Here is a 27,610-nt window from a genome sequence, read left to right on the forward strand (position 1 = left end):
ACACTGCTTGTTGGTCGCTGGTAAAGGGGTCTCCACAACCAATGGGCTTGCTTTATGCAGTGAGGCAAATATCGGCCACGTCTTTTAAAAGTTAAGTGTCTCTAGAAAGACTGTTTAATGCCACATTCCTTTAGAGAAGAAGTTAAAACTGTTTTTCACATGCTCACATCCACAGATTGCACGCTATCATACAGAAACAACCTGCTGTGTTCCTTAAACCCTGCATGAAAAACTTAGCTTGAATGAAACTTGTACTTTTTCCTCCATTGTTTATTTTGAATGCACCTCTGCTTCCCTCTGCCTTATGCATGTCTCCTCTGCTTGTAGACTATCTATCTCATGCTTGTCTGTCTTAACTTTGTTTTGAAATCTTAACAAAATCTAATAATTCCAGTCCACGTTTGCTTCTCACATAACCCCTTCTAATGATCACACCTAATAACTTACCTGCCATACAGAAACTGGAACAAGTGCATGGAATGGTTTCCTTCAGCATGCACAATTAACCCCAATAGCCAATGGACTGACCGCTAACTTCGGGATCCCAGGTAGCGTGCTACTCACCGTACAGTGCTTCAACCTTTTGCCTGGGGCAGTGAGCACTATATAAGTACAATTTCAGTTTAATTCTAGTGGTGCAACAAAATCATGTGGCTCTCCTTCAAAATGTGGAGAGGTGCCCCGAGCCTGACATATCTCAGATACTTCTACACATGGCACTGAATGGAGGCTGTGACCGCCTCAGGGACCCGTGTTATGCCCCGACCACTCACTTTAGCACAGGAGATTGTGGGGGTTCAGGGGTGAGCACTGTGCACCGTGACCTAACATTCAGCGACGCGCTCTTGCTCACGTTGGCCCATAGGGCCCTAGGGGAGGGAGGGAGTTTTAGGAATCGGCTCATGCCCTCGTCTCCCCAACATAACTACCCAATCTCCCTTTCCCACACCAACCCGTGCTTTTACTCACTTACACCTGAGTCCAGTTCACTCTTTCTCGTGTTTTCTACAACTATTTCCTAATTCACTACCTTGCTCTCTGGTGTCCTCTTCATCTTCACGCAGCAATTTTACAGGTTCCTAGTTTAGGTAGCAAATCCTCACCTAAAGTATTTTATTAAATGGTAACCACTTCCAGATGAGCTGAACAGTGAATTATATCTTAGGCTCACACCTAGCTTTTGGATCTTTCTGCTAATAAGTAAGCAAAGTGCTTGTTTGGTGGATGTTACTGTCGATCTACAGCTTTTCTCAGGACTCCCGGATAACATCTCAATAAGTAACTGACATCATTCGGAGGAGTGCAAACAGGGGCACAGCTCAGCAATGAGAAGAGGTCCAACCCCAACGGTGGCTGGGCATTACCTTTTCAAAGAGGTTGGCAATTGTATCTCTGACAGTTATCTAGGAGGGGCTAGCTTCATCCAAATACCAAAAATCTGTTCTTCTCCAATAAGTGAAAACTCCAAGAATCAACATGGAGTCAAGCAGTTTGTACATATCCACAAACTTTTAATTTGCTTCTTTTTCACAACTAAACACTCCTGTTTCGTCTTGAAATAGTCACTGTGCTATCCTGCACCATGCAAAGTATTTTCACATCACACCTCATCAGCAGGGCTCCAGGTCACTACCGTCCAACAGTGAAAAACAGCGTTGTTTTCAATGGTGTAAGGTCTGATAATGATCAGTCATTATTCGCACTGTTAGTAGGGTGTGTTAGAGACTGCCATCCTTGGGGTGTGCATCCGTGAGTGAGAGGAAGAAAAAGTGTGAACGTACGTGTAAGGAAAAGCAGGCGAGGAGGAGAGAAGCTTGAAAAAGGGAAGTTAGGCTGTGTGGAAGTGTCAGGGTGTGAGAGGGTAAGAGGGCAAGGTGCAGGTATGTGGAAAAAGTTATGATTGGCTGACGGCTTCACAGGCCATTGTGCTGTCACTTGGCCGGCTTCTATTTCAGTTTGTGAGTGTCTGTCTTCAGTGGCGGCTGCTTCTTGTTTGAAGTAGTGGGGCGATCAGAAACGCCCTTAAGCCAAACCCCAAAACTCTCAAGCGTGGTCCGTTATAAACAATGTTTATAACGGGTCACGATTAAGAGATCTGGAGTTAGGGCTGAAAACAGTGCGAATTTCTCTCACTGCTTGGCACAGTAAATAAAAAAAAGTTTACCTGCTCCGGTCCTCTCCGTCCTGAAGTCTGGCAGCAAGGGGATCCCCTTTACCAATCCTGCTCAGGCAGCATGAGAGAAGCACCAGGATTGGCTGGAAGCCCTGATCCGACGCTCCTTCCGGCCCTGGGGGCCTACGCCTGCTCTCCACACCTGGCTGTCTATGACAGCTGAGGTGGAGAGGTTTCGAAGTGCGCATGTCAGGGTGGATGTCACAAGACTGCTGGCCAGAGTGGCAAGCACACTTTAAACAGGAGTGCCCACCACTCATACTCCCCTGCTGCCTGTCAGCAGTGATGGCCCCCACCCCAGAACTTGGCTCTGGCTGGCTGCGCTGAGAAATAAAACGCTAATAAAATGGTTTTATTGCAGTTTTATTTTTCATTTTTGCTGTGCTGGCAGCAGGGGGCGATATTACCCTGCCCTAAAGGAGGCATCACAACTGCCTGTCTTTCTTTTTACTGGGAAACAATCACAGGTTATACAGTCAAGTGGGGAAAGGGCTTAGGCTGACTTTCAACTGCAAATGTCAACATCCGAAGGCTAATGAGCAAATACTAAAAGTGTTCCAAAAAAGGGGAGCCCACTAAAAAGCCCTTAATGCCAAGGGGAGTCTCAATGGAATTTAGACAGCACCTCCTAAAACCACGACCCATTCTGCCCATTCTGTGATTACACTTTGCAATAGCAGCAAAGTGTCTGAAGACATATACACAATTAAAAAAACCACGGTCCTAGCACCCCTCTTTCTAAACACAGCCAGGTGATTGGCATGCATTGCATGTCCACCTCCAACAGGTCTGTAAAAGGCACCCTGCCTTGAACAGGTGCAACACGCGCTGAGCTGCCAGTGAGCTGAAGTTTGTAAAGACTTAGTTAAGTGGTTGCAAGATCATTTATGGTGACTGCTGCTCGTGTCTGGAAAGAAAGGCCCACAGTCATATCCCTTTTTGCTGTTCAGTGTTTCCGCCAGGTCAATGCCAGGATTACAGTGAAACTCAACAGTAAAGCCACAAAGTTAATCTAGCCCTGAAGCATGAAATACTGCTGGGGCCAGAGACCACAGGAGGCAAGTTCAGGGTCTCTGGCATGTACAGCCAGACACTCTTGGCCACTTTAGAATCTGGAAAAGGGGGAGGGTTGTTTAGAGGGAAAAAGGGGAGAGCTGGCCACCTCACCTGCCTGCAAAGGCAGCCACTCTTGGCCACCTCAGCGTTTGAGGGAGAGGGGAAAGAGAAGGAAAAAGGGGGGACCTGACCACCTCACCTGCTTGTACAGCCAGCCACTTTTCGTCACTTTGGCATTGGGGTTCCTCTTCATGGAGTTGGACCGTTTTCCGAAGGCGATCCCTTTCTTGGAGGGCCTGGAGGGCTGTGGAAAAAAGTGGCAACAATATATCATTGACCACCACAGAGTTACTGAACGCTCATCTTTGCACAACACAAGGCTCTAAATCCTTCCCCTTTTTCAATCAATACAATGTGCGCTGTTTTCAAATAATGAGCGTCTACCCAGGCGCGGCCCGTCCTTTAGGGCGGAGGGGCCACCCCCCCCACCTTTTGCCCCTCATGAAGAGTGTGTCAGGCTCAACAAAGGCCAGCCTGACAGACACTCTCCATGTTCAGCTCAGGCAGCTAGGAGCAGACATGCGCGATTTGCACAGACTCCTGGCTGCCTGAGCTGAACTTTGCTGGGCTGAGGAGGTCACAGCTCCTCTGGGTGTGACCTCCTCGGCTCAGCAAAGGTGCCTCGAGGCCCTCCCCTGGGTGACAAGGAAAGCGTCACCCATTGACACTCGCCCTGGGCGTTTCAGGTTTAAGCCCTGAAGCGCCCAAGGCGAGTGTCAATCAGCGACACTTCGTCACAGAGTGGGATGAGGTCAGCAGTCTCACTGACCCCATCCCACTCTGTGACGAGGCTGGGACTGCTGCCTTCCCTCATTGGCTGACCTAGGGAGAGATGGCAGCAGTCCCAACCCTCCTGGGACCTCGAGGCTGAAGGTAAGTGTGTATTTGTGATGTTTTAAAATGAATGTTTGATGCGTGCATGCATGTTTGAATGTTATGAGTGTTAATGGATGTGCGTGCGTGTGTGAAAGAATGAGTGTGTGTGTGATGTTTTAAAATTAATGTTTGGTGCGCGCATGTTTGAATGGTATGAGTGTTGTTAATGGATGTGCGTGTGTGTTTTGTGTGTGAAAGAATGAGTGTGTGTGTGATGTTTTAAAATGAATGTTTGGTGCATGCATGTTTGATTGTTATGAGTGTTGTTAATGGATGTGCGTGCGTGCGTGTGTGTGTGAAAGAATGAGTGAGTGTGTGTGTGTGTGTGTGTGTGTGTGTGCTTCCTGCCCGCCCCCCTCCCTCCTAAAGCTGCCGGCCGCCACTGCGTCTACCACCGTTCGTACTCAAAGGCGACATTGCAGGCATCTATTTTCATCAACATGCAGAATCAGTGAACACCAGCAGATGGCAGCACAGCACCACGATCCAGAAGAGACCACTTACACCAGCAGATGGCAGCACAGTACCACGATTCAGAAGAGACCACTTATTTCTCCCTCCCCCTCACCCCTCCCCATCCCACGTTCAACGTTCCTTGCAAAACTGGGGCTGTCAGATTACTACTAGGGATAGATAGCGGTAGGCTTGGAGGCGGCTAAGGTTGAGTTAGTTTAACAATACTTTCCTCATTAGCAACTATAACGCACTTTCTATAAACCTGTCTTTCAGGAGCAGTTAACAGCCGACAATCTTACCGGCTTTTTAGGGAGAGGTGACTTATTCCTGCCAAGTTTCCCAGGTGAACAGGTGACTAGCTGCTCCAGACCACGTGTTTTAATTTGACTTCGGCAATTTGTATTCGTGTTTATTCCATTACAAAAACGGGACTACAAGCCCCAGAATAAAAGAAAAAACCTGGACTGCTGCAGATAATAACACCTCACATCTTGCCAGCACTTAACTCCATCCAAGAATGGATGACGTCTTATCTAGAACTGAATCCCTCTGAAACTGAATTCCTTCTTATCTCTACCCCAAATGCTCAACCTCCTGTTAAATCATGAATTGATAATCTAAACATTCTTAGTGTAAACCAACCATCGCTGACAGTAGCAAATCCCTAGGTGTAATCATGGACAAAAGACTTAACCTCCAACCCCAAATCAGCACCATGGCCCAAAAAATGCATGCTTCCAACTGAGCTAAATGCACGCCTCCAACTGCACCTTCTCTGGGGGGATCAGACGCTATATTCCTGAGCAAGGCCTCAAGACTCTTGTCCAATCTTTGGTACTCTCCAGATTGGACTCCTGTAATTCTCTCCTTACAGGCCTACCCAAGACCCACTTATTTCCTTTAAAATCCTTCCCCCACTCAGCCAGGTGTTTCGTCTACAGTGCCAGAAGAAACAACCACATCGACCTATGCTGCTAACTCTTTCCTGGCATCCTATAGAAGCCAGGACTATATTCAAGATTGCTTGTATCACCCACAGAGCCATTCAGACTTTCATCCCTCTCTACCTAGCTAGCACCTACCTAGCTAACAAGCTCAAGATATCAGGTGGCTCTAGATCATCACAAAACGCTGAAAATCTGCTGTTCAAACCTCCATCCTTCAAAAGGGAAAGGCTCACGGTGCAATCTTTCTTACGTAACAACTAGAATTTGGAATTCAATACCTCCAAATCTTCGCACCCCCACCTCTTTTCAGATCTTCAGAACAGGCCTTAAAGCTCCTCTGTTTTAAAGACACTTTTCTCGATAACACTCCTCGCCAATGCTCCCCACCAGGCATATGTCATCTAATGTTCTAGCATGACCATGAATGACTGTTACATGACACCGTTGAAAGCTATAATGACCTTTCGTTCCAACTAAATATGTAATATATTTTTAAGTAACCCTTATCGCTTTAATTATTCCAATATGTCTTTTGCTATGATTATACAATTTGTAAATACTTAAATCTCACCATGTGTAACCTGTAGTAGCACATGTCACCTACTACCATATTACTCTAAATTTCTCATGTAACGCTGCGTCTTTCTTTTGTTATACTGTAAAGTACTCTGACATCTCTGGGTAATGTCCACCCTATATACAAATAAATAAACATGGACCTGGGAAATTTGGCTGCTATGGTAAGAGCCAGAAATAGCGCCACATTTTACACCAAACCAGATGGTAATTTAAACAACTCTGTGCCCCTCTTTCTTGCTTCAGTCTTTACTGGCCTGACACAAGCACAACATGGTTGTGCTACCTTCTTTTTCAGCAAGTGAAAACCGGACAGCTTCTCAAGGCATGGATCGATTAAAGCAGGAAGAGTTACCTACCACAGTGAAGCAGAGATTTACATGGAAAGAAAGAAGTGCTCTCCAAACTGAACTGGGGGAGGAGGGATTAAGGGGCAGGTCTAGTGGGAAGTTAAGGGGCACAATAAGTAGCAGGGAATCTAATGGAATTTCCTCGCTTTCTATTTGTGCATTGTCTTACGATTGCAGTTCTATCAGCTGCGCACATCGATTTTTCTTTGATCCTGCTTGTGCAAAATCATTAATTTAATCTTCTAATTTTACATCAGCATCATAGAGGCTCTCATGCCCAGCAGCCTTTATGCCTCTGTCTGGCATATCCCCTCTTCAGCACAATGACGAAATTGCCTAGCAACCCTCCTGCCACCTATATCCTTTGTTCAGGGACTTCCCTCCTCAGTATGCCAATGCCTGTCAGCTTCCTCTGAACAGACACTACACTGCCCAGAACCATTTACAAAACGCAAGACAACCCACTAATAAAAGCCACGTGGGAATTCATGACTGGGCAAGGCTCTTGCATCCAGCACGGGAGGGACTTGTATAGAGAACTTGATGAAGACCCTTAAACTGTGAGTCTGCTCTTCCTTACCCTCAAGGAACAGAGAACTGAGAAGCACCCTTTGTATAGATGCTGCCTATTGTATCCACGCACCCTAATCTATTATGTGTGTGAGAAAGTTCCCTTTTGCATGTCTCTCCCACTTTGTTTGGACTGATGTAACTGGTATTTCGACTCTGGGACACTGGTATCAGTTCCAATTGGTCAAAATAACCTTTTTTTCAGGGAAAAATACCCCTTTTAAATATTAATAAGTGGGACAAGTAGAAATGAAAGATTATCTTGTCCCTACAGTGATAAGTCCCCAAAGGTTATTTCAAAACTAGAGTACAGAATAAAATATACATTCTGCTTGCTATCTTAGGTTTGGTGACAGCTACAAAAATAGTTCACCTTTTAAATATTTATAAAAGACCCAATTCAATGGTGAACTTGGATTTTTAATGAATATTTAGAAAATTAACTTGTCAAAAGTTACCTTTTCCCTAACTGGAGCTCCTAGAGAGTATTTTGCATTAGCTCTTAAGCAGCTCCCTCTAGCGCTTGGCATTAACGTGTTGTGAAAACTGCTCCTACAGCAGGAACAATGACCTGGGTGTGAGGGTTGTTTTTCTTCCCCTTGTAGGAAGACAAGTTAACATGGACCAAGTAACTTCATTAACATGTAAGTGGGTTTTCCCTTTCACAGGTAAATGTTAGGTGAGATCTGGAGAAGGAGATCCTTTGTTTCTCCTAGCCAGGCTGGTTCCAAACCCTGCGGTAAGGGAGCTACCCTCAGAGCTGGTACTGAGTGACCACAGAGGAGGAAACTGCTCATCTCCCTTGCCATACCTCAGGGTGGGCACACAGGCTCCGTAAAAGGGAGGAAGGAATGTAGGGAGCTAGCCTGGTGTGTGGTGAGCACCTATGGTGTAATCACCTTCTGCCAGGTCCAGGTATCCTCTATAGGTGAAGTGCAGGCAGTGTCTAGGAAGCCAGGGCTCTCTAGAGGTAGCTGTGGATCAGCAGCCAAGACTTATCTAGGAGACATGCAAAGATTATGCAATACCACTATAGTCACAAAGCACTGTCACACATGACAGAACCACACAGTGTTATAAAAATAAAGGTACTTTATTATGGTAACATAAATACTAGAATACTAATAGGCAATTTTCCCCAACTGGAGTTAAGTAACCACACTAATTATGTACACATTAGCAATCAGTAAGGAGCAAAGGAGGGGGACGAAGTCCAGTTCGTGATGGAGTGTCAGGTCATGGCAGAAGCCACTAGCCACCATTCTGTGGATGCAAGACCAGGTCGACAGGGGACGAAGAATACCAGCTGTGCAGCACTTAAGATGAAGAGGGGTTCCTGAAGTGATGCAGACAGTGTCCCACGTCAGCTGTCGGGTTGCAGTGGGTCAGTGGTGCTGAAGAACCACCAACAAGCCTTGGCAAATGCAAAAGAAGAAAAAGGCGAGTTGCAAGGCTGAAGAGGACCAGCAAGGCCAGGGGGATTCGACCCAAGAAGGAGAGTTTGAGGGGACCCTCAGCAATCAAGAGGGCCCACAGAAGCAGTAGCAGCCCCCAGAGCCAACCTATTGGCCGCAGGCACAGCAAGTTGTAGTGAGGCCCAGTCAGCACACCGGAAGAGGAGTCCCACGTTGCTGAAGCAGCAGATAGGAGACTGTGTTTGCCAGGAAGAGGTGCTGGGGGCCGGGCTACAGGGAGCTTGAAGATCCCTTGGAGAAGGAGTAAACAAGCCTTAGTAGCTGCAAGAGTCACGGTGCACAGGGGTACTGTCCTCCAAGGAGAGGCAAGGGCCTACCGTATCTCAAGTTGAACAACGGGCAGAGAAGACGAAGAGGACCACTCAAGACCACCACCTGTGATGCAGGATTCACGCGGTTCCAGAGGACTGACGATACACGCAGCCGGTCGGCGTTGCAGTTGGTGCCTGCAGAGGCAGGGGAGTGACTCCTTCCCTCCAAGGGAGATTCCTTCTTGCTTCTTGGTGCAGCTGAAGTCTTGCCAACTTCAGAGGATGCATAGCAGGGAAAATGTTGCAGTTGCTGGAAGGAGCCAGGGAAACAATGTTGCACAGCGGAATCGTCGCTGAAGTTGCAGATTGTTGGTTCCTGAAGAGTCCAGTTGCAGTTCCAGTAGCCAGAAGATTAAGTAAACAATGAAAAGGAGTTCTGGTGGAATCTTGCACATCGAATCTAAGGACCCACCCAAGAGGGAGACCCTAAATAGCCCAAGAATGGGGTTTGTGTCACCTAGCAGGGTGACCAGATATCAGAAGGGGTCTGTGATGTCACCTACCTGATCTGGCCACTCAGATGCTCCCAGGGGCCTCTGCACATCTTGGTTTCAAGATGGCAGAATACCAGTGGCCACCTGGAGAAGCTCTGGGCGCCACCTTTGGGGTGGTGATGGACAGGGAAGTGGTTACTCCTCTTTCCTTTGTCCAGTTTCGCGCAAGAGCGAGAACCGGGGGACCCTGGGCTGGTGCACACCAGTTTATACAAGGAGGGCACCAAATGTGCCATTCAAAGCAAACCGGTGGCTTGGGGAGGCTACCACCTCCAAGCCATGTAACAACTACATCCAAGGGAGAGGGTGTTACCTCTATCTCCCACAGGAAATCCTTTGTTCTGCCTTCCTCTGCCTGAGCTGGTCAAGCAGCAGGAATGCAGAACCCCATCTGAGGGTGGCAGCAGCGCCGGCTGCCCGGAAGTCCCCAGAATACTGGTAGGAGTAATGCTGTGGAGCCCCCCGAGTGCATGGAATCATACTTCCAAAACTGGCAACAGTATTAGGGTATGGTTCCGACATGTTTGATACCAAACATGCTTAGGTTCTGAGTTACCATTATGTAGCTGGACACAGTATCCAGTGTTGTGCGTCCACTATGTCAGTTAAATAGATTCCCAGCACTTATGAAGTCCAGTGTAATGGAGCTGGAGTTCGTAGGGGCAACTCTGCTTGTGCAGGGGTGCCCTCACACACAGGAACCTGCACCCTGCCCTTTGAGCTAGGAGGGCCTACCATAGGGGTGACTTACAGTGACCTGGTGCAGTGACCTGTTGTGAAAGGGTACATGCACCTTTTCGCGCAGGCTGCAATGGCATGCCTGCAGACACATTTTGCATGGGCTCCCATGGGTGGCACAATACATGCTGCAGCCCTTGGAGATCCCCTGGTGCCCCAATGCCAAGGGTACCTGTAAAGAAATGGCTCCCTGTTGCAGTTACCCCCCACTTTTTGCCCGATACGGATGCTGACTTGACTGAGAAGTGTGCTGGGACCCTGCTAACCAGGCCCCAGCACCAGTGTTCTTTCACCTAAAATGTACCATTGTCTCCACAATTGGCACAACCCTGGCACCCAGGTAAGTCCCTTGTAACTGGTACCACTGGTACCAAGGGCCCTGATGCCAGGGAAGGTCTCTAAGGGCTGCAGCATGTCTTATGCCACCCTAGGGCCCCATCACTCAGCACAGACACACTGCTTGCCAGCTTGTGTGTGCTGGTGGGGAGAAAATGACAAAATCGACATGGCACTCCCCTCAGGGTGCCATTCCAACCTCCCACTGCCTGTGGCATAGGTAAGTCACCCCTCTAGTAGGCCTTACAGCCCTAAGGCAGGGTGCACTATACCACAGGTGAGGGCATAGGTGCATGAGCACTATGCCCCTACAGTGTCTAAGCAAAACCTTAGACATTGTAAGTGCAGGGTAGCCATAAGAGTATATGGTCTGGGAGTCTGTCAAAAACGAACTCCGCAGCTCCATAATGGCTACACTGAATACTGGGAAGTTTAGTATCAAACTTCTCAGAATAATAAACCCACACTGATGCCAGTGTTGGATTTATTAAAAAATGCACACAGAGGGCATCTTAGAGATACCCCCTGTATTTTACCCAATTGTTCAGTGCAGGACTGACTGGTCTCTGCCAGCCTGCTGCTGAGAGACAAGTTTCTGACCCCATGTGGTGAGAGCCTTTGTGCTCTCTGAGGACAGAAACAAAGCCTGCTCTGGGTGGAGGTGCTTCACATCTCCCCCCTGCAGGAACTGTAACACCTAGCAGTGAGCTTCAAAGGCTCAAGCTTCGTGTTACAATGCCCCAGGGCACTCCAGCTAGTGGAGATGCCCGCCTCCTGGACCCAGCCCCCACTTTTGGCGGCAAGGCCAGGAGAGATAATGAGAAAAACAAGGAGGAGTCACTGGCCAGTCAGGACAGCCCCTAAGGTGTCCTGAGCTGAGGTGACTCTGACTTTTAGAAATCCTCCATCTTGTAGAAGGAGGATTCCCCCAATAGGAATAGGGATGTGCCCCCCTCCCGTCAGGGAGGAGGCACAAAGAGGGTGTACCCACCCTCAAGGACAGTAGCCATTGGCTACTGCCCTCCCAGGCCTAAACACACCCCTAAATTCAGTATTTAGGGGCTCCCCAGAACCTAGGAAATCAGATTCCTGAAACTACAAGAAGAAGAGGACTGCTGAGCTGAAAACCCCCTGCAGAGGAAGAACAGAAGACACCAACTGCTTTGGCCCCAGTCTTACCGGCCTGTCTCCTGCCTTCCAAAGAAACCTGCTCCAGCGACGCTTTCCAAAGGACCAGCGACCTCTGAATCCTCAGAGGACTGCCCTGCTTCAAGAAAGACAAGAAACTCCTGAGGACAGCGGCACTGCTCCAAAAGAACTGCAACTTTGTTACAGAGGAGCAGATTTAAAGACCCCTGCAAATCCCCGCAAGAAGCGTGAGACTTGCAACACTGCACCCGGCGACCCCGACTCGACTGGTGGAGAACCAACACCTCAGGGAGGACCCTCCGGCGACTCCGAGACCGTGAGTAACCTAAGTTGTCCCCCCTGAGCCCCCACAGCGACGCCTGCAGAGGGAATCCTGAGGCTCCCCCTGACCGCGACTGCCTGACTCTAAGATCCCGACGGCTGGAAAAGACCCTGCACCCGCAGCCCCCAGCACTTGAAGGAACGGAACTTCTGTGCAGGAGTGACCCCCAGGAGGCCCTCTCCCTTGCCCAGGTGGTGGCTACCCCGAGGAGCCCCCCCCTTGCCTGCCTGCGCCGCTGAAGAGACCCCTTGGTCTCCCATTGAAATCTACAGAGAACCCGACGCTTGTTTGCACACTGCACCCGGCCGCCCCCACGCTGCTGAGGGTGTACTTTTTGTGTGGACTTGTGTCCCCCCCGGTGCCCTACAAAACCCCCCTGGTCTGCCCTCCGAAGACGCGGGTACTTACCTGCTGGCAGACTGGAACCGGGGCACCCCCTTCTCTCCATTGAAGCCTATGTGTTTTGGGCACCTCTTTGACCTCTGCACCTGACCGGCCCTGAGCTGCTGGTGTGGTAACTTTGGGGTTGCTCTGAACCCCCAACGGTGGGCTACCTTGGACCCAAAACTGAACCCTGTAGGTAATTTACTTACCTGCTAAAACTAACAATACTTTACCTCCCCCAGGAACTGTGAAAATTGCACTGTGTCCACTTTTAAAACAGCTATTTGTGTTTTACATGAAAAGTATATATGCTACTGTAATTATTCAAAGTTCCTAAAGTACTCACCTGCAATACCTTTCAAATGAGATATTACATGTAGAATTTGAACCTGTGGTTCTTAAAATAAACTAAGAAAAGGTATTTTTCTATAACAAAACCTATTGGCTGGATTTGTCTCTGAGTGTGTGTTCCTCATTTATTGCCTGTGTGTATGTACAACAAATGCTTAACACTACTCCTTTGATAAGCCTACTGCTCGACCACACTACCACAAAATAGAGCATTAGTATTATCTCTTTTTGCCACTATCTTACCTCTAAGGGGAACCCTTGGACTCTGTGCATGCTATTCCTTACTTTGAAATAGCACATACAGAGCCAACTTCCTACAGTACCAAAGTACCATATACTAGGGACTTATAAGGGGGCAAGAGTATGCCAATTGTGGGGTGTCAAAGTCCTAGGCAACCCAATTTAGATGGAGAGAGCACAATCACTGGGGTTTGGGTTAGCAGGATTCTAGTGAAAACAATCTAGGCACTCTGACAGCAGGCAAAAAGTGGAGGTAACCATGGCAAAAGGAAGGTACTTTCCTACAAGGGATTTGGGGATTAAGGTGAAATTGGTTACAGAAAGGAAAAGAGGAACTGCTGCAAAAGTGTTTAGGGTTTCCCATGGGAACTTTTACCCCCTTGGTTGTGAAGGAGCCTTGAGTCACCCCTACCTACTAGTTGGTGCCAACCATAAATGTGGCACCCCGAGTCACCCTCCTCACAACACTTTCTGGACCTGTGGAATAACAGAAGGACTTCATCTGCTGTTTAAGACCTGTGAAAAGGCATAAAGGGCTCCCACTTACACCCAGGACATAAAACAGTGGACTCCAAGCATCAGTTGACTGGCATTCTATGCTGCTAAAGGGCCAAAACAAGCTTCAAGATGCCTTTTCACCTGAAGTGCCCAGCTGGCCAGTACCAACTGTACCTGGACTTGGCCATACTGGTTGCCTCTGCTGAAGTGAGACTGGGCTGCCAAGGGCTGTTCCTGAGGCCCTAGGACCCTGGGCTGTGTCTAACTGAGCTTCTCATAACAACTTTGAAAAGTTGGGGCTTAGGAAATATTTGGACTTCCAGAGGACCAGGAACAATCACCCAAGCCAATCTGTCCAAAGTGAGACTTTGTTGGGGTGAAGAGAAGTTTCTCCCACGTGGACCTTCGTCACAGCAGTAAAACTGTTTCAGTAGGCCCGCCGACAAGGAACTCATCATCTACTAGAGCCTGTAAAGTTGTTCTGTTGGAGGATTCTGAGCCCTGAAAAAGAGGACTTAGGCCCTGATTTAGAAATTAGTGGTTGGGTTACTCCATCACAACGGTGATGGATATTACGTCCGCCGAAATCTAAATCCCGTTAAATTTTATGGGATTTAGATTTTGGCAGATGGGATATCAGTCACCGTTGTGATGGTGTAGGCCCTCTGACGACTTTCTAAATCAGGCCCTTAGTCCGAATGTTGAATTCTCGACTGGGAAGAGGTGCCAAAATGATTTGCCTGACATGAGGAATATCCTTGGCACGAAGTTTGAATTTTCTCAGCTGAAGCTTTTCCCACCATAACAAATAACCAGTGGGAACTTGTCCAATTACTATCCATTTACGGAGGACTTATTCAGATACAGCCTGCACCCTTGAAGAATTAAACTTTCATTTAAAAGACTATGTCGAAAATAAAAATCTCCAACCGGGGCGAACCTGGTTGGTGCAAGCGACCTGCGATCCACCGTGGTCGGCCTGAAACCTCACCTAGGTCCTGGTCTACCACAGACTATCATTGGAATGCTTTTTTAGTGCTATTTTTCCTTAAATCTTTTCAAATTCATATCTACGGGTCTCTCTATTGGATTTTCATCATTTGACTGTCCTTTCATTTGTTAAATGTTACTCTGTTTTTCTAAATTTGAGTGAGCTACTCATTGTGTTGTGTTTTTGATTCAACTGTTTTGGTACTCCTAAATACTTTGCACATTTTCTTTAAGTTAAGTCTGCCTGATCAGTGCCATAGAGACCAGGGGGTGAGCTTAGGGTTAAATTACATAAACCTTTGATGGGCCTAACATCTTAGTGACTTTAAACCTAGTAGTGGACTCCCCTCTACCCCAAATAATAATTCACTTTCTCATATCCTATATAAAAATGTTTTCAACATAGTGGTTTCTGTGTACTTGTAAGCCAATAGTTCAAAAAAAGGAGTTTATGCCTAGACAGCTGTGCAGCCTGCAGGCTAAAGATCACATCCCAAGTTACTAAAGTCAGGTGGATGAGTCTTTACTGGAGCAATCTTTCTCCCGCAAGTCTTGAGCTGCAATATTAGAATGCTCTGCGGGTGCAAAAATCTGTTGGTGTTACACCCCTATCAAAAACTACAAGCCCCCGCAAGTAATTATCGCTAATATTAGTACTATTATTGCAGAAATTAACACTGGTCTGGTTCAGGCACCTGTTGTATATACTTATGTGTAAACTGAGCTTGTTGTAACATTTCATATTTTTTGCAGTAGCCCTTTCTTGAGATATTAGCAAAATCTTAATTTATTATGCTTCTTTTTGGACACTGAGTTGATGGCATAACCGATGGTCTGGAGCATATCACGTGTTGCACGGAGTGAGGGTAAAGGTGTAGGTGTAGGCTCAACCTCTTTGTGCACTTGAGCCTCATAAGCTGATTCAAGCATATTTCCATACGATGAGGGCACTCGGCCCAAGTCATAACGCAAGCATGGCGGGACCCGTCACACTCACCCTTCCATTGGGCCTATCGGGGCAGGCGTCGGACACCATTGTATAGTTGGACGACTCGCAGGCCAGGCTCGCGGGGCGGACACCGGCAGGTTTACTGGACATGGCCGACCTAAGAAGAAGAGCAAAGGAGTGAAGCAGTACCACAGAAGGGACGGGAACAAGGATAGGGAGTAAGGGGGAAAAGGAAGAGTAGATAGTAGTGACAAGAGATAAATAGGGGGTGATGGAGAAGGAACAGGGGGTGGCCAAAAAAGAAAGGTTAAGAGCAATGAGAAATGTAAAGCTAGAAAGCAGATCTACGCTGAGACAAGTCAGACAAACAAGAAAGCAGGACCTTGAAAGAAATGTAACTGTGGGTACCCCACACTACTAACAATATATTTTCATAAAGTGTGCTACTGCTTTTCATGAAAGACCCATCAATGACATACAAAGCCAAATTTGAGTAAATACTCTGCATACCAAAGGTATATGCAAAGTCACACACCAATAAAAACCATCAAATGCACCTTATCCCACACTTTCCTGGCACACCCTTCATCCCAACCCTGGAAGTCCTACTTACTTCTGAAGGTGAAATCTCTGGTTTACCAGTGGTAGCTGCCCTGTCACAGGGTGTTTGAAGGTATTTCTTCTTTCATTGTGGCTGGAAAACAAAGAGATCATGTTACCATTTAAATAGTTTAAGGAACACCATGCTAAGGATTTGTAAGTTTCTCTATGTCAGGGTTCTCCAAAGGAAGTTTAGCAAAGCTGCTTTAATGTCATAATTTCAGAATACAATTTAAATAAAAAACACCCCATTAACCACCCGGAACCTATGGCAAGAAAATCAATAAGGTACAAATGTTCTTTGCAGTCTTATTAAATTGCTATTCGAAACTGCAATACATTCTATAATCAAACAGTAAAACTCACATAACATTCGAAGTAAAAGTGTATAAACACAGACGATGCCCATGTCAAATTCTAATTTTTATTTCACTCATGATATTCATGTAAAAAAATAAAGTGTTCAAGTGATCAAACGGTATAAAATGTTTCAGAAGGATAAAAAAGTGTGAATAATACAGAAATGGCAACGAACCACACAAATGCCAATGCTAGGATAAACTTGATGAAATTATCCAAACATGGTTCAAATGTATTGAGTCTTTTCTTAGAAAACCCAATTTCATCAACAGAGTTTCGACCAACCATGATTTATAAGGGCATCGTCAGGACAGGCAGGTATTGAGCATAAGCAAGGGTTACTGTCCTACGGAAGAAAGACCAAAATGAAAGGACTATGACAAGAACACGGTGTCACTATAAATTCAGCAATGAAGACTGTGCCAGTCAAGGTCTGGAATCTATGTTTGCCAACAAGGTTTGCAAAGAAAACAAAGGTGTCACCACGATGGTGGGCATTAGCTGCCATCTTACTGGTCAGCCAAAGGCCATGCAAGATGGATTTACATAAAACAGATGTCAGTGGTCCTCATTTACACAGTGTCTGGTTATCCTATAAAACCAGCATAGATGTGGCCCTCCTAGACCTACAATGCCAGCCTGATCTCTGTAAACAGTTCTAGGCTCACCAGTGCAAACAGGCCTAATATAACCAAAGGAAACAATGGTTTGCTCATTGCAAATAATTATTTGTCCCCCTTTGTAAACACTTCAGAGTCAGCGGCGCACACACTTCCGTGCTCGCCAACGTAAAACAAGTCTTGCTTCGCCACTGTAAACAATTTTAGCTTCACTTGTGTGAAGCGGCCTCTTGGCGTCTCTGTCAGTGTGTTGCCACCACACTCCACGCCTGAGCAGATAGTGTGTAGACCTGGCCTGGTTACTAAAACGGTTGCAATCGGGTGTATTAGCAGGCCCGGTTGTAGCAGGGGGGCTGGTGAACCAGGCCCATCCAAACAGGGCCTCTGGCCCAGGCAGAAGAGGCCATGGAGAAGGCACATGTTAAGTGCTTCCTCAATCTCAACTTCAGAGCGCTGTAATGTTCTTTGCAGTCTGTAAAATTGCAACTGAGCGATGTGTGGAGCAGAGGTGAGTGAGCCAAGAAAATTAACGGGGAGCGGCAAGCCGAAGCCGAGCTAAGGGTCTGGCTTGGCTCTTAGAGTCCATGCACAAGGCGAGCCCTGAAAATGTTTACTATGTAGAACATACCACAAACTTCACGTAAAACACAATAAATTATCTTCAAAGTTCAAAAAAGGTATTTCTTTAATACATGAAAGCTTTAAAATAAATGTCACAACATAATCCTGCACCGAAAATTAAAAGTGATACTTTTTAGACATGAGCTCAGTGTCTTTCCTGCCCCCATTCTCAAACTGGTGACAGTGCCATTAGTGAACCAACAGGTGAGACAGTTGGCAAATGACCCCTGTATGTGGCCCAGATTGTTACAGAGCAACGTTAGTCTATTAAATCAAACACAATAGGTTTTTGTATAGTTGGTTTTTCTGATTCACGTATTTGAATGTGATTTAATGTGCAAATATGAAGAAAAATACGTTTTGGTGCAATAATATATTGGCCCAAGATCACACAATTTAAGTGGGGAAGCTGTAATTTGACAAAGTTTTATGTCTCCTTGTTGTACAAATCAGCCACTAAATGGCTATCGGTCACTCTTTTTATGTTAATGCTTTGTTTTTAGCTCTTTGCGCCGTTTTCTGCAGTTTTTATATAGTGCGAACTCTACTTGGATGTACTGAAGCACTTTATATGAACACCAGTTTCATTACACAGGGTCATATTAATTTCTTTTAGGCACTGGTGATTTGCCCAGGATCACAGGATGTTAAGCCGGTGCTGAGGCTTGAACCTAGCTTGTTCAGTTTGTTCAAAGTTGGAAGCTCTCGCCGTAACACCACATTCAGGTGGATTGAGGGTGGCAGGTAGAAGGTACATGAAACCTCGGCTCGCTATGGACTTGAAGTTCCAACAGGACCTCAAGCTGAGCCAGAGCCATGCTTTAAGCTCAAGCCTGGATCGAGGTTTCAGTGGGTCCCCATCTCTAGTTGGGAGAGTGGGGACAGAGGTTTACCTGCTAATCATGCAGCAGGGATAGCGATACCAGGACCCAGGCCTGTGAACAGCCTTCTGCTCCGTAATTATGGTCTGAGTGGGGGTTCTTAGAGTGTTTATCTATTTTAGTTTGTGCAAAATGCATGCAGTGATGTACTGTAGGATGAGGCATGCATTATACTATTCACATAGTAGCAGCGCATGCCTCACTGGATGAGCAGCCTCCAGGGCGAGGGAATCATAAATGTCCCCCAAAAATTAGTGTGGAATTGCAATACCTAAAAGAGTAAGAGCATGATTCACGAAGGTAAACTTACACTTTTACACTTTTGTGTAAGTTTACTATCATTTTGTATTCAAGAACTACAAGTGTAGTTTGACTGACAGTAATTTAACTCCGGAGATGCCGCAGTCGGGATGAAGAGTTCTGCACATAAAAAGATAGGACTTGGCCAACTTTTTATGTGCGGAGTCTCTGCCACGAGTGCGGAGTCTCTGCAGTCAGAAAATTACTATTTGTACAATTAAACTTTTAGTTTAGGAATACCAAAAAAAATAGGAAACTTACACAACGTGTAAGTTTATCTTTGTGAATCAGGCTCTAAGCATGTCTGTCTGGTTTGTGCCAAATGTTGGGGTGAACTAAATAAGTTATCTTAAGTAAGATATTGTGTTGGGCTGAACTTGTTCTCACCAGTATGGCAGAATTAAAAATGTGAGCATTTCATAATCTGATATTTTGTTACAGCACATTGCACATTCCTAGGTTACAATCACCGCCACTGGAATCTTGCAGTTTTACGGCTGTGGGTATTTTTCGCAAAATTATGGATTTGCCGAATTTGTCACGTGATCTATCATCTCCTGCATAATCTGCAGATTTAAAAATGTTTCTAGTTTAAAGAGACCAAACATTACGACAAAATGCTGCAATACACGTTGCATGTTCCAGAAGCTGACTGTTCACCTTTCAGCTGATTATTGCTACACTTAGTTGTTAACCTTGTGCTAATGAGGTGCAACACAGGCGCAAACAGTGTTAACACATAAAAAACAAATGATAAAACAATGAAGTAATCACAAAATGTTGCCACATTACTCCACATAATTTTTCTTTTCTTGCTGCATAATTCTGTCAACTTTGCTACATAATTTGGTCCTCACCTATTGCATTATTTCAGTGGCCCTGGTGGTACACTGTCTCACCACATCTACTCATAATGGGACTGACCATAATTCAGTTCAATAAAAGGATACCATTGGTTAGGCAATGTGGGATGATATACAAATGGTGGAATTAATGCTAATTATCTAGACTCGCCTCAGAACTAAATAAGTCAAGCCATGAAGCTTTATATCATCCTGGACTGCAAACTCAACATCACAGCCCAAGTCACTGCCATCACTGCTTTATGCTTCCACATACGGAAAATGCGAACAGAGATTTTCAAATGGCTCCCACTCAACATTTGGAAAATCATCAACCACACTCTTTCCACCAGCAACCTAGACTAAAAGAACACCCTCCATGCCAGATAAACAAGCATCTCATCAGAAGGCTGCAGAACATCCATAACTTGACAGCCAGAATCACTCTCAAACTCTGACACCCACACATATCATATCCCCTGAAGAAGCTGCACTGGCCACCCATACTCAAATGAGCACATTTCAAACTCCTCACCCAAACTTTTTAAGGTACTCTCGCCCAGTATACCTCCACACTACCACCTGCTTTCACAAACCTTCCAGGCACCTCAACTTGGCAAGGCTCATATTTGCACACATCCCACACATATGAAAAACCAGATCCAGTGGTTGAGCCTTCTCCTGAACCATTCTTAAGGCATGAAATGAGGAGCCATTACACCACAGAGTCTCCTGCTCACTTCTTGAATTTCACAAGTAGTTGAAGACCTGTTTTTTCGAGCAACTAAATTAGGCCCTAGGCTTAGCTAATCCCACATCTGCTTAGTGTCAGGATACCCTGGGTGAGAGTGCACTTTACAAACCAACATGACATGGCATCTCCCAAGAAAGGCAAATGCACTTTAAGGAGCATTCAGTTAAGACGGATACAAAACCCAACCATGCTGGTGTATACGGTTAGTCTGGTTGAGGCAAAATGGTTCCCTCGTTTGTGTGGGGTCACACCCCATGGAAATGAGGGAACAACCTCTGAATATAGCACTGGCTATACAAAAGTGCCCAGGCTATCAGTACTACAGAAGGGGCTTCAAAAGCATCAGGTGCCACTTCCGTAACTGGGGCACGCTGTGTAATAGAGCCCCAAAATGATACCTGTTTGACTGCAATTATCAAAAAACTGCTCTCAGTTGTCAACACTGCTTTCTTTTTTTCCCATAAGTATTGCTGTCTTCTTAAACTTTTTTTTATCAACGAAAGTACACTGCAAAACAAATTACTGACATGAAAATACACAGTTACAAAGTTCACAGTTTGCAAAGAAACAGGTATTGGGCAAATTGCACGGAGTAACCAGCCAGTCTTCCTAATGGGAAATGGCAAGAGTTAGTAGGTATGGCCATGGGCACCTCCTTAAGCTTAAACTACTATTAAAATCTGCCTGGAATCCAGGTGCTTGTGTTGAAGCCTGGTCTGCTGGAAATTATAAAGGTCGGGGCTGTCGAGTGTGGCCCTTACGCTCAAATGATGCTCCAGATGAGTGTATGCCTGTTAGGAAGAAGATATGACGTAGAATCTTGGGCTTTTCGGCAACCTTCAGAATTGACAAATATGGGCACACATTGGCCCACCCGAACGTACCCTTGGGCCCATCCAGATGCAAATTCCTGGAACCGGGCATGTGTATTATTAGTCTAATTATTTCAATGGTGGCACACTGACTACAACACCCAGAATGCTTTGTTCCATGATATGAAAGTCAACACTGCCAGTGATTACCTGAAGTTGGGGTTAAGACAATATAACCTCAGATTCCCTAGAGGAAAGACTAAGCATCGCGTGCACATTATTGGTGAAGATGACGAGTTGAAAGTGAAAACGCAGCGACGCACCCGGACACACACACACTAGTTTCAATGTCACAGCTGCTGCCAGGACCAGCTCTGAAAGCCCTGAGCCAAGCATGTCCCACAGAAGCACTGCAATGCAGCAGCGCCCGTCCCGCCGCCTATAAGAGCTCAACTCTCAGCCCAGGGCTCACCTTCACGCCTCTACCCTTGACTCCCATCCCTCATCCTCTGCCCCCTACCTGGTGCGGCGGTCGGCTCGGAACTTCAGCATCCTGGGCAGGGTACCCGGGGCTGGCAGAGGGGCACAGGTGAGTGCGCGGCGACGCAGTTGCGCGGGCAGCGGGGTCATATCCAGAGACGTGGGCGCACAAGGACCCCCGGCCCTCACCTGCTCCAGTGAGGCGGGGGCGAAGGCAGAGCTCCAGACCCTCTGCCCCGAGGACGGAAAGAGTGTCCGGGGTGGCTGGTGCTTGTGAGGCAGGAGTTATGGGCAGCGGGAGGAGGGGCAGGGGCGCTCAGCGCAGACGATGGTCTTTTTTGAAGGACACGGGTTGATTGCCTGTAGGTACAGTGTCCGCTCGATTTGTGGTCTGAGGGACGAGGTTGATCTTTCTGTAAGAACGTTCTCTCCACGCGAGCACAAAAACCTACAGACGCCATCTGAAATGTGTCCTACCTATACCGCATCCAAAGCACCAGCAAGGGCGCAAACAAGGAAACTGGGCCCCCTGAACAGTGGTTGGGTAAACAAACAGCCACCGTAACTATTCTCGGTGCCACTGCACCTGCTGCACCATTAAAGGCTACGCCACTTGACCATACACACGTCTGCTAGTGCATCGGCGAGCTCCCGCTGCTACCCCCTCCCCGGGACTCTTCCACTTATGGGCAACATCTCTCAAGAGGGTGGTCTACCCCAAAACTCCTTCCTGGACTCCAACTAACACTTAAGTTATCCCAACACACCGTAGCTAGCCTATCAGTTCCCCGGCCTCGAGGCGCTACATTGGCTTATCGTGCAACACGGGGTTTTGTTCCAGGGTTTGTGCAACCCTCACAAAGATTGTCACCGAAAAAACCCAGACACCCCTAGATTCATGAAGCCAGCTGTAAATCTCCTCTCGACTCAAGTGCCCAAAAGGCCACATTGTGGCAACTCAGGGAGTCCACTTCTGTAAGTCAATCTCCACAAACTGGCAACCACCACCGTCAATCTACGAAAACAGCTAAACAACCACATGCCTTCCCTGCCTATTTTATTTCTCATACAGTGCTTGTGCAACGGAAGGTCGCTTCTAAGCACAAGCAAGGCAAAGTTGGACGCACTGGAATAGAAGAGGCGTTTTTGCTGGTGGGGGAATACCGTTTGCAACAGTACTTCACTAGCGCGTAGACTGAAGAATATGAAGAGGGGCCCCACATTGTCACACATCTCACAGATAATCATTAATCTCGAGCTCATCGCCCCTCCCCCCGAATAATTGAGGGGGGTCCAGCGCCGCAGGGAATAATTGAGGGGGGTGGACGGAATGCTGAACATTGTCAAACACTCACCCCCAGTCATAGATCTGGGTTTAATCCATCGTTCTTTTGCTCACCATGCCACCCCAGTTTGGACCCAGCCATATGCAAATCAGTCTTGACCCTGTTCCTCATGGGAACAGTCCAGACCGAACTGCCAAGCCAGGTCCTCACTGGACCGCACGGGACCCACGTCTGGGCATACCCTTCCCACTTAGGGCGACAAAGCAAAAACAACAAGTGATGGACGGAATGCTGAACATTGTCAAACACTCACCCCCAGTCATAGATCTGGGTTTAATCCATCGTTCTTTTGCTCACCATGCCACCCCAGTTTGGACCCAGCCATATGCAAATCAGTCTTGACCCTGTTCCTCATGGGAACAGTCCAGACCGATCTGCCAAGCCAGGTCCTCACTGGACCGGAAACAAGCATCCTGGGACCGGTTTCAGGGTTTCACCCCTCATCAGCCAGGCTAGCTTGAATCCAGTGGCATGGGAAGCACGGGACCCACGTCTGGGCATACCCTTCCCACTTAGGGCGACAAAGCAAAAACAACAAGTGATGGACGGAATGCTGAACATTGTCAAACACTCACCCCCAGTCATAGATCAGCTCCTGCTTGTAGACTCTGGCACAAAACAGTTGCGAGGGGTGGGATGAGACTGAGGCCACAGTGAGAAGCTAGTCAGCTGAGTGACTTCGACTGACTCCGTAGGACATCACGAGCAGATGGAGGCTAAGAAGGACTGCCTCGGTCCAAGGCAGGAACACGTTTTCTCCAAATTTCAGTGCTTTAAATGGGCCGGTACTGAGTACCGGCACTTCTCAGAAACAAGCAGGTGCTCGGGTACAGAGTACCGGCACTTCTATTTTTCCATTGCAAGTACTGCAACCAATACGCGGGCGGCCCCACTCTCTTGCCGGTCGGATCCCACCTCGTAGTTTTCTCGGGGAGTTGCTCTGATCCCGGTGTGGATTCATGATCCCCCGAAGTTCGCCTGAGCCGGGGAGGGCGGATATAGGTTAATAGTTGCCACTAGACACTGGATTGGGGTAAGCATTTTCAATTGGGGAGGCGGGGGGCATAATATATGGAGTGCCGACTGGTCTAAGAGGTGACTGACCAAATCCAGTGACCCGGGTGTTGCAGATTTCATGGAGTAGACTTGGGAGCTTAAGGATGCCGAAGATTCTGGACATGTCAGATTCATGTACAGAGCCTGGGGGTCCTCCTCTGTTCTGCTTCTGACGAAACCATACTTAAGAGGGCGCCAGGGTGGTGCACTACAGACGTTGCACTGCCATGCTAATTACAGGAGGTTAGGAACCGCTGTGCCCCGTGTCAAGCTGCTTCCTTCGAGAGGATGGCTGGGCTGCATCAGAGTTTGCCACAATTAAAGCTGAAGTTCTGCAGTGCTGGAATGGGGTCAGCTGTCTGGCAATCTTGCGCTTCTCAAAGATTAGTAGGGCAGAGTCTGCCTCGTAAGGCAGGAGCCTCGTTTACATGTTTCAGCAGGGCACAGTTCAGTGCATTGGTGCACAGCTCCCAGCATCTACCCATGCGCAGTATAAACTACACTGCTTCCTCTAAGTGCTAGTGTAAAATGTCTGGCATGTTGCAATCTCCAGGGGCTAGTTGATGTCCTGTTCTGGACTACTGTGCAATGTCCAGTCTGCATGGTGTACATTTTCCAGTCTGTAGCATCGGCGCAGCGTCCTGGCTGCCCTTACGTTGTGGGTGCTGCTGGGAATGAAAAGACGCTGATGGCGCAGTACCGCTATTCCTCACCAGATGGCAGTGTTTATCCACTGTCCCACAAGGAGCACATTTGGGAGCCTAGTGGTCGCAGCTACACCCCTCAAATGGCTTCCATACCCCCGCCCCCATTTCAGTGATGTTTACCAAAATGTATCCCATTTGCTTGCAGCTCTCGCAGGAGCGTAGAGCTTGTTTCTAAGGCTTCGAGGTGTCCCACAGTGGACATTTCCGTTGCTCTGTGACAGGACGGGGATGAGACGTGCTTATTTTTCATCTAAGCCCCAAATCCTTTTAACACCTTCTTCACTCACAATTTGCTTTCTATATTGCACGGTAGTTCTGGGCAGACCGAGTTAAAAGGAGCGCCCATGTGTACTGGGCGGCAGCACGGTGACACAGGGTGGCTGGAGTAGCTGTTGGGTCAGGAGGGATTGCGGCGCGGCAGAGAGCGAATGTGCTAATATTATTCCTTCTTTATATTCAGTGTACCCGCCTATGCTAAACGGCGAGTAGTCACTGCCATGCATTGTCCCTTTGTGCACTGGTGCAGCCAGCTCGATAGAAGGTGGTTTTTTAGCCAATCTAGCACTTGCAAGTTCTTTACTCAGACTAGTGCCTGCACCTCTCTTTGATAGTTCTTTGATCAGTCTAGCGTCTTCACCCCTCTTTGGAGGTTCTTTACTCAGTCTAGTGCCTCCACTTCTCTTTGCTAGTTCTTTGATCAGTCTAGCGTCTTCACCCCTCTTTGGAGGTTCTTTACTCAGTCTAGCGGCTGCACCCCTCTTTGGAGGTTCTTTACTCAGTCTAGCGGCTGCACCCCTCTTTGGAAGTTCTTTACTCAGTCTAGCGGCTGCACCCCTCTTTGGAAGTTCTTTACTCAGTCTAGTGCCTGCACCCCTCTTTGATAGTCCGTTTATCAGTCTAGCGGCTGCACCCCTCTTTGGAAGTTCTTTGCTCACACCTCTCTTTGATAGTTCTTTGGTCAGTCCAGCGCTTGCCTTGGGCAGTCGTTTGCTCGGCCTATCACCTGGACCGCTCTTCAACATTTCTTTGCAGAGTCCCCTCTTTTCTGCTTTCCTCCCCTCAGTCTAGTTCCTGCACCTCTCGTTTGCAGACCTTTCCAAGTCAAGCACCTGGATCTGCTTCAGCAATTCTTTGCTCAGTAGAACCCCCTCCTCACTTACGATCACATCTAACTCGTATTAATGTAATCTACCACATGGAAACTGGAGTAAATGCATTGAATGGTCACCTTAGGGGCACAAGTCAATAACCACTGGAAAAACAATGGTTGATGTATTTAATTAACACAGTCGGTTATTCAGCTGCAGGTAGAGTTAACAAACAGCACTGTCCTTTTGTGTTAACCGGGAAAGTGAAGACGATCTCAGTCCAGTGACTAAACTGACACAATGTGAAACAACGAAACTTGGGTTCAAATCCTGTCTTCCGCCAGTGACCAAATTGTGTGATTTAAGTCAAATTGCTTTCACACTGGACAGTACTTCATAGGAATTCGGTTCAGGATTTGCTCTATAAAAAAAACACTATCTTGCTTGTTTGCTATAGAATCGGATCAGCGATGAATACAGATTTCCAAAAACCGTCCGCTTAATACGTTATTAAGATTTTCAAGCAGTTTCATCAGCAGCCATGTAGTGACTGTGCTACGATCGGGCAGCCACGCGCACCAGAGCAGTAGCTCGGCGTTTAGCAACAGATTAGATGCTTAATAAAGATTACAGATGCTCTTGGTTACTAAACACGCCTGGCAGAACGTGGAGCCCTGAACACGTGTACAATCGATGCGATGATAAACCAATACATTTCAAATCGCTTAAACTCTGATAAGTGTTTGTAACCTCAGTACTGGCACACTGTCCGGTTGGAGACCCCTTTGATAACTCCTCGCCCACAGCCATCCCTGCCCACTACAAGCTCCAAGTACTCTTCCCGTGTGGAGGGGCCCGCGGAGATGAGTCTCGCTCTAGTCTCCGCGGGCAGTTTCGGAACGGAAGAAGTGACATAAGGGGATAGGGCAGGATGTAGGTAGGTGGGGGTGGGTCTAGTGCGGGGTATAAAAGGGCACGCGGGGGAGGGATCGGCCTCTCCCGCGCCGAACATAGCTGTAGATTAGAGTTTTGACACCCACCCACCCGGCAAGAATTAGGAAGGGTAGTTTAGGGCATAGTTGGGGGGGGGGGGGGGGTGATCGAGTAGGATAGTAGGGAGTTTTTTAAGAACGTCAGTTAGGGCAGGTTTGTAAGACAGGAGTGGGGGATGGTAGATAACAGAGGGTGGAGAGTCAGATGCGGGCTTGGCCACCTTTCCAGGAGAAAAATAAGCTGGTAAAGGATCACAGCGTGGGGGATGCATGAAGCAACTAGGGCATGAAAGGAAAAGGGGAGTGTTTAGCGAAAAAGGCGGGGGTTTTGAGGCAAAAGATGAGCGGGGAAAAGTTTAAAGGGTGGGACCTGTTAAAGTTGGGGTGTAAGTGTTTAAAGTTTAAATATGTATTAATGTTACAATCCTGTCCTAATAAATTACCTTTTACACTAATAACTGGTGTCACTGGAGTATGTCCCGATGTGCCTCGGAACACTTCACGCTCCTAAAACCCCTGGTCAGAGGGCCTTGCTTTGTTTTTTTAATTCCCCGGCACTGTTTGCTTTCAGTTTACACAAGGCCAGATGTCGGTGGCGGGTCAAGGTGACTGCCCCGACCCCATATCCCGGTGATTGTTCCACTCCAGGCCCTGTGATTGTCCCACCACGAGGCCCCGGTGTTTGCCCCACCCCCAGGCTCCGGAGCTTTGATTGCCCGCCCCCGGGCACAGGTGAATGCCCACCCCCAGGTCCCCCGCACCATTTGTCAGTTCTCTTACTTAATGTAGGGTGACCAGATTTTGATAAGAAAAAACTGGGACAGGTTAGACATGAAAATGTAGGACTAAA

General features: G+C 47.3%; 1 protein-coding gene across 11 annotated transcripts in view; it reads right to left on the bottom strand.

Moving 5' to 3' along the window:
• The window catches only part of PLEKHA6 (pleckstrin homology domain containing A6), a 527,946-nt gene that overhangs the window by 92,080 nt on the left and 408,256 nt on the right, over window positions 1-27,610 (bottom strand). For all 11 annotated transcript variants that reach the window (XM_069238499.1, XM_069238501.1, XM_069238498.1 and 8 more), the window contains 3 exons: window positions 15,915-15,995; window positions 15,350-15,458; window positions 3,429-3,533 (listed from right to left, as the gene is read on the bottom strand). In XM_069238499.1, coding sequence (XP_069094600.1) covers window positions 3,429-3,533; window positions 15,350-15,458; window positions 15,915-15,995 — 295 coding nt within the window. The remainder of the gene's footprint in view (window positions 1-3,428; window positions 3,534-15,349; window positions 15,459-15,914; window positions 15,996-27,610) is intronic.

This window comes from Pleurodeles waltl, chromosome 6 (genome assembly GCF_031143425.1).
Source record: "Pleurodeles waltl isolate 20211129_DDA chromosome 6, aPleWal1.hap1.20221129, whole genome shotgun sequence".
Lineage (NCBI taxonomy): Eukaryota > Metazoa > Chordata > Amphibia > Caudata > Salamandridae > Pleurodeles > Pleurodeles waltl.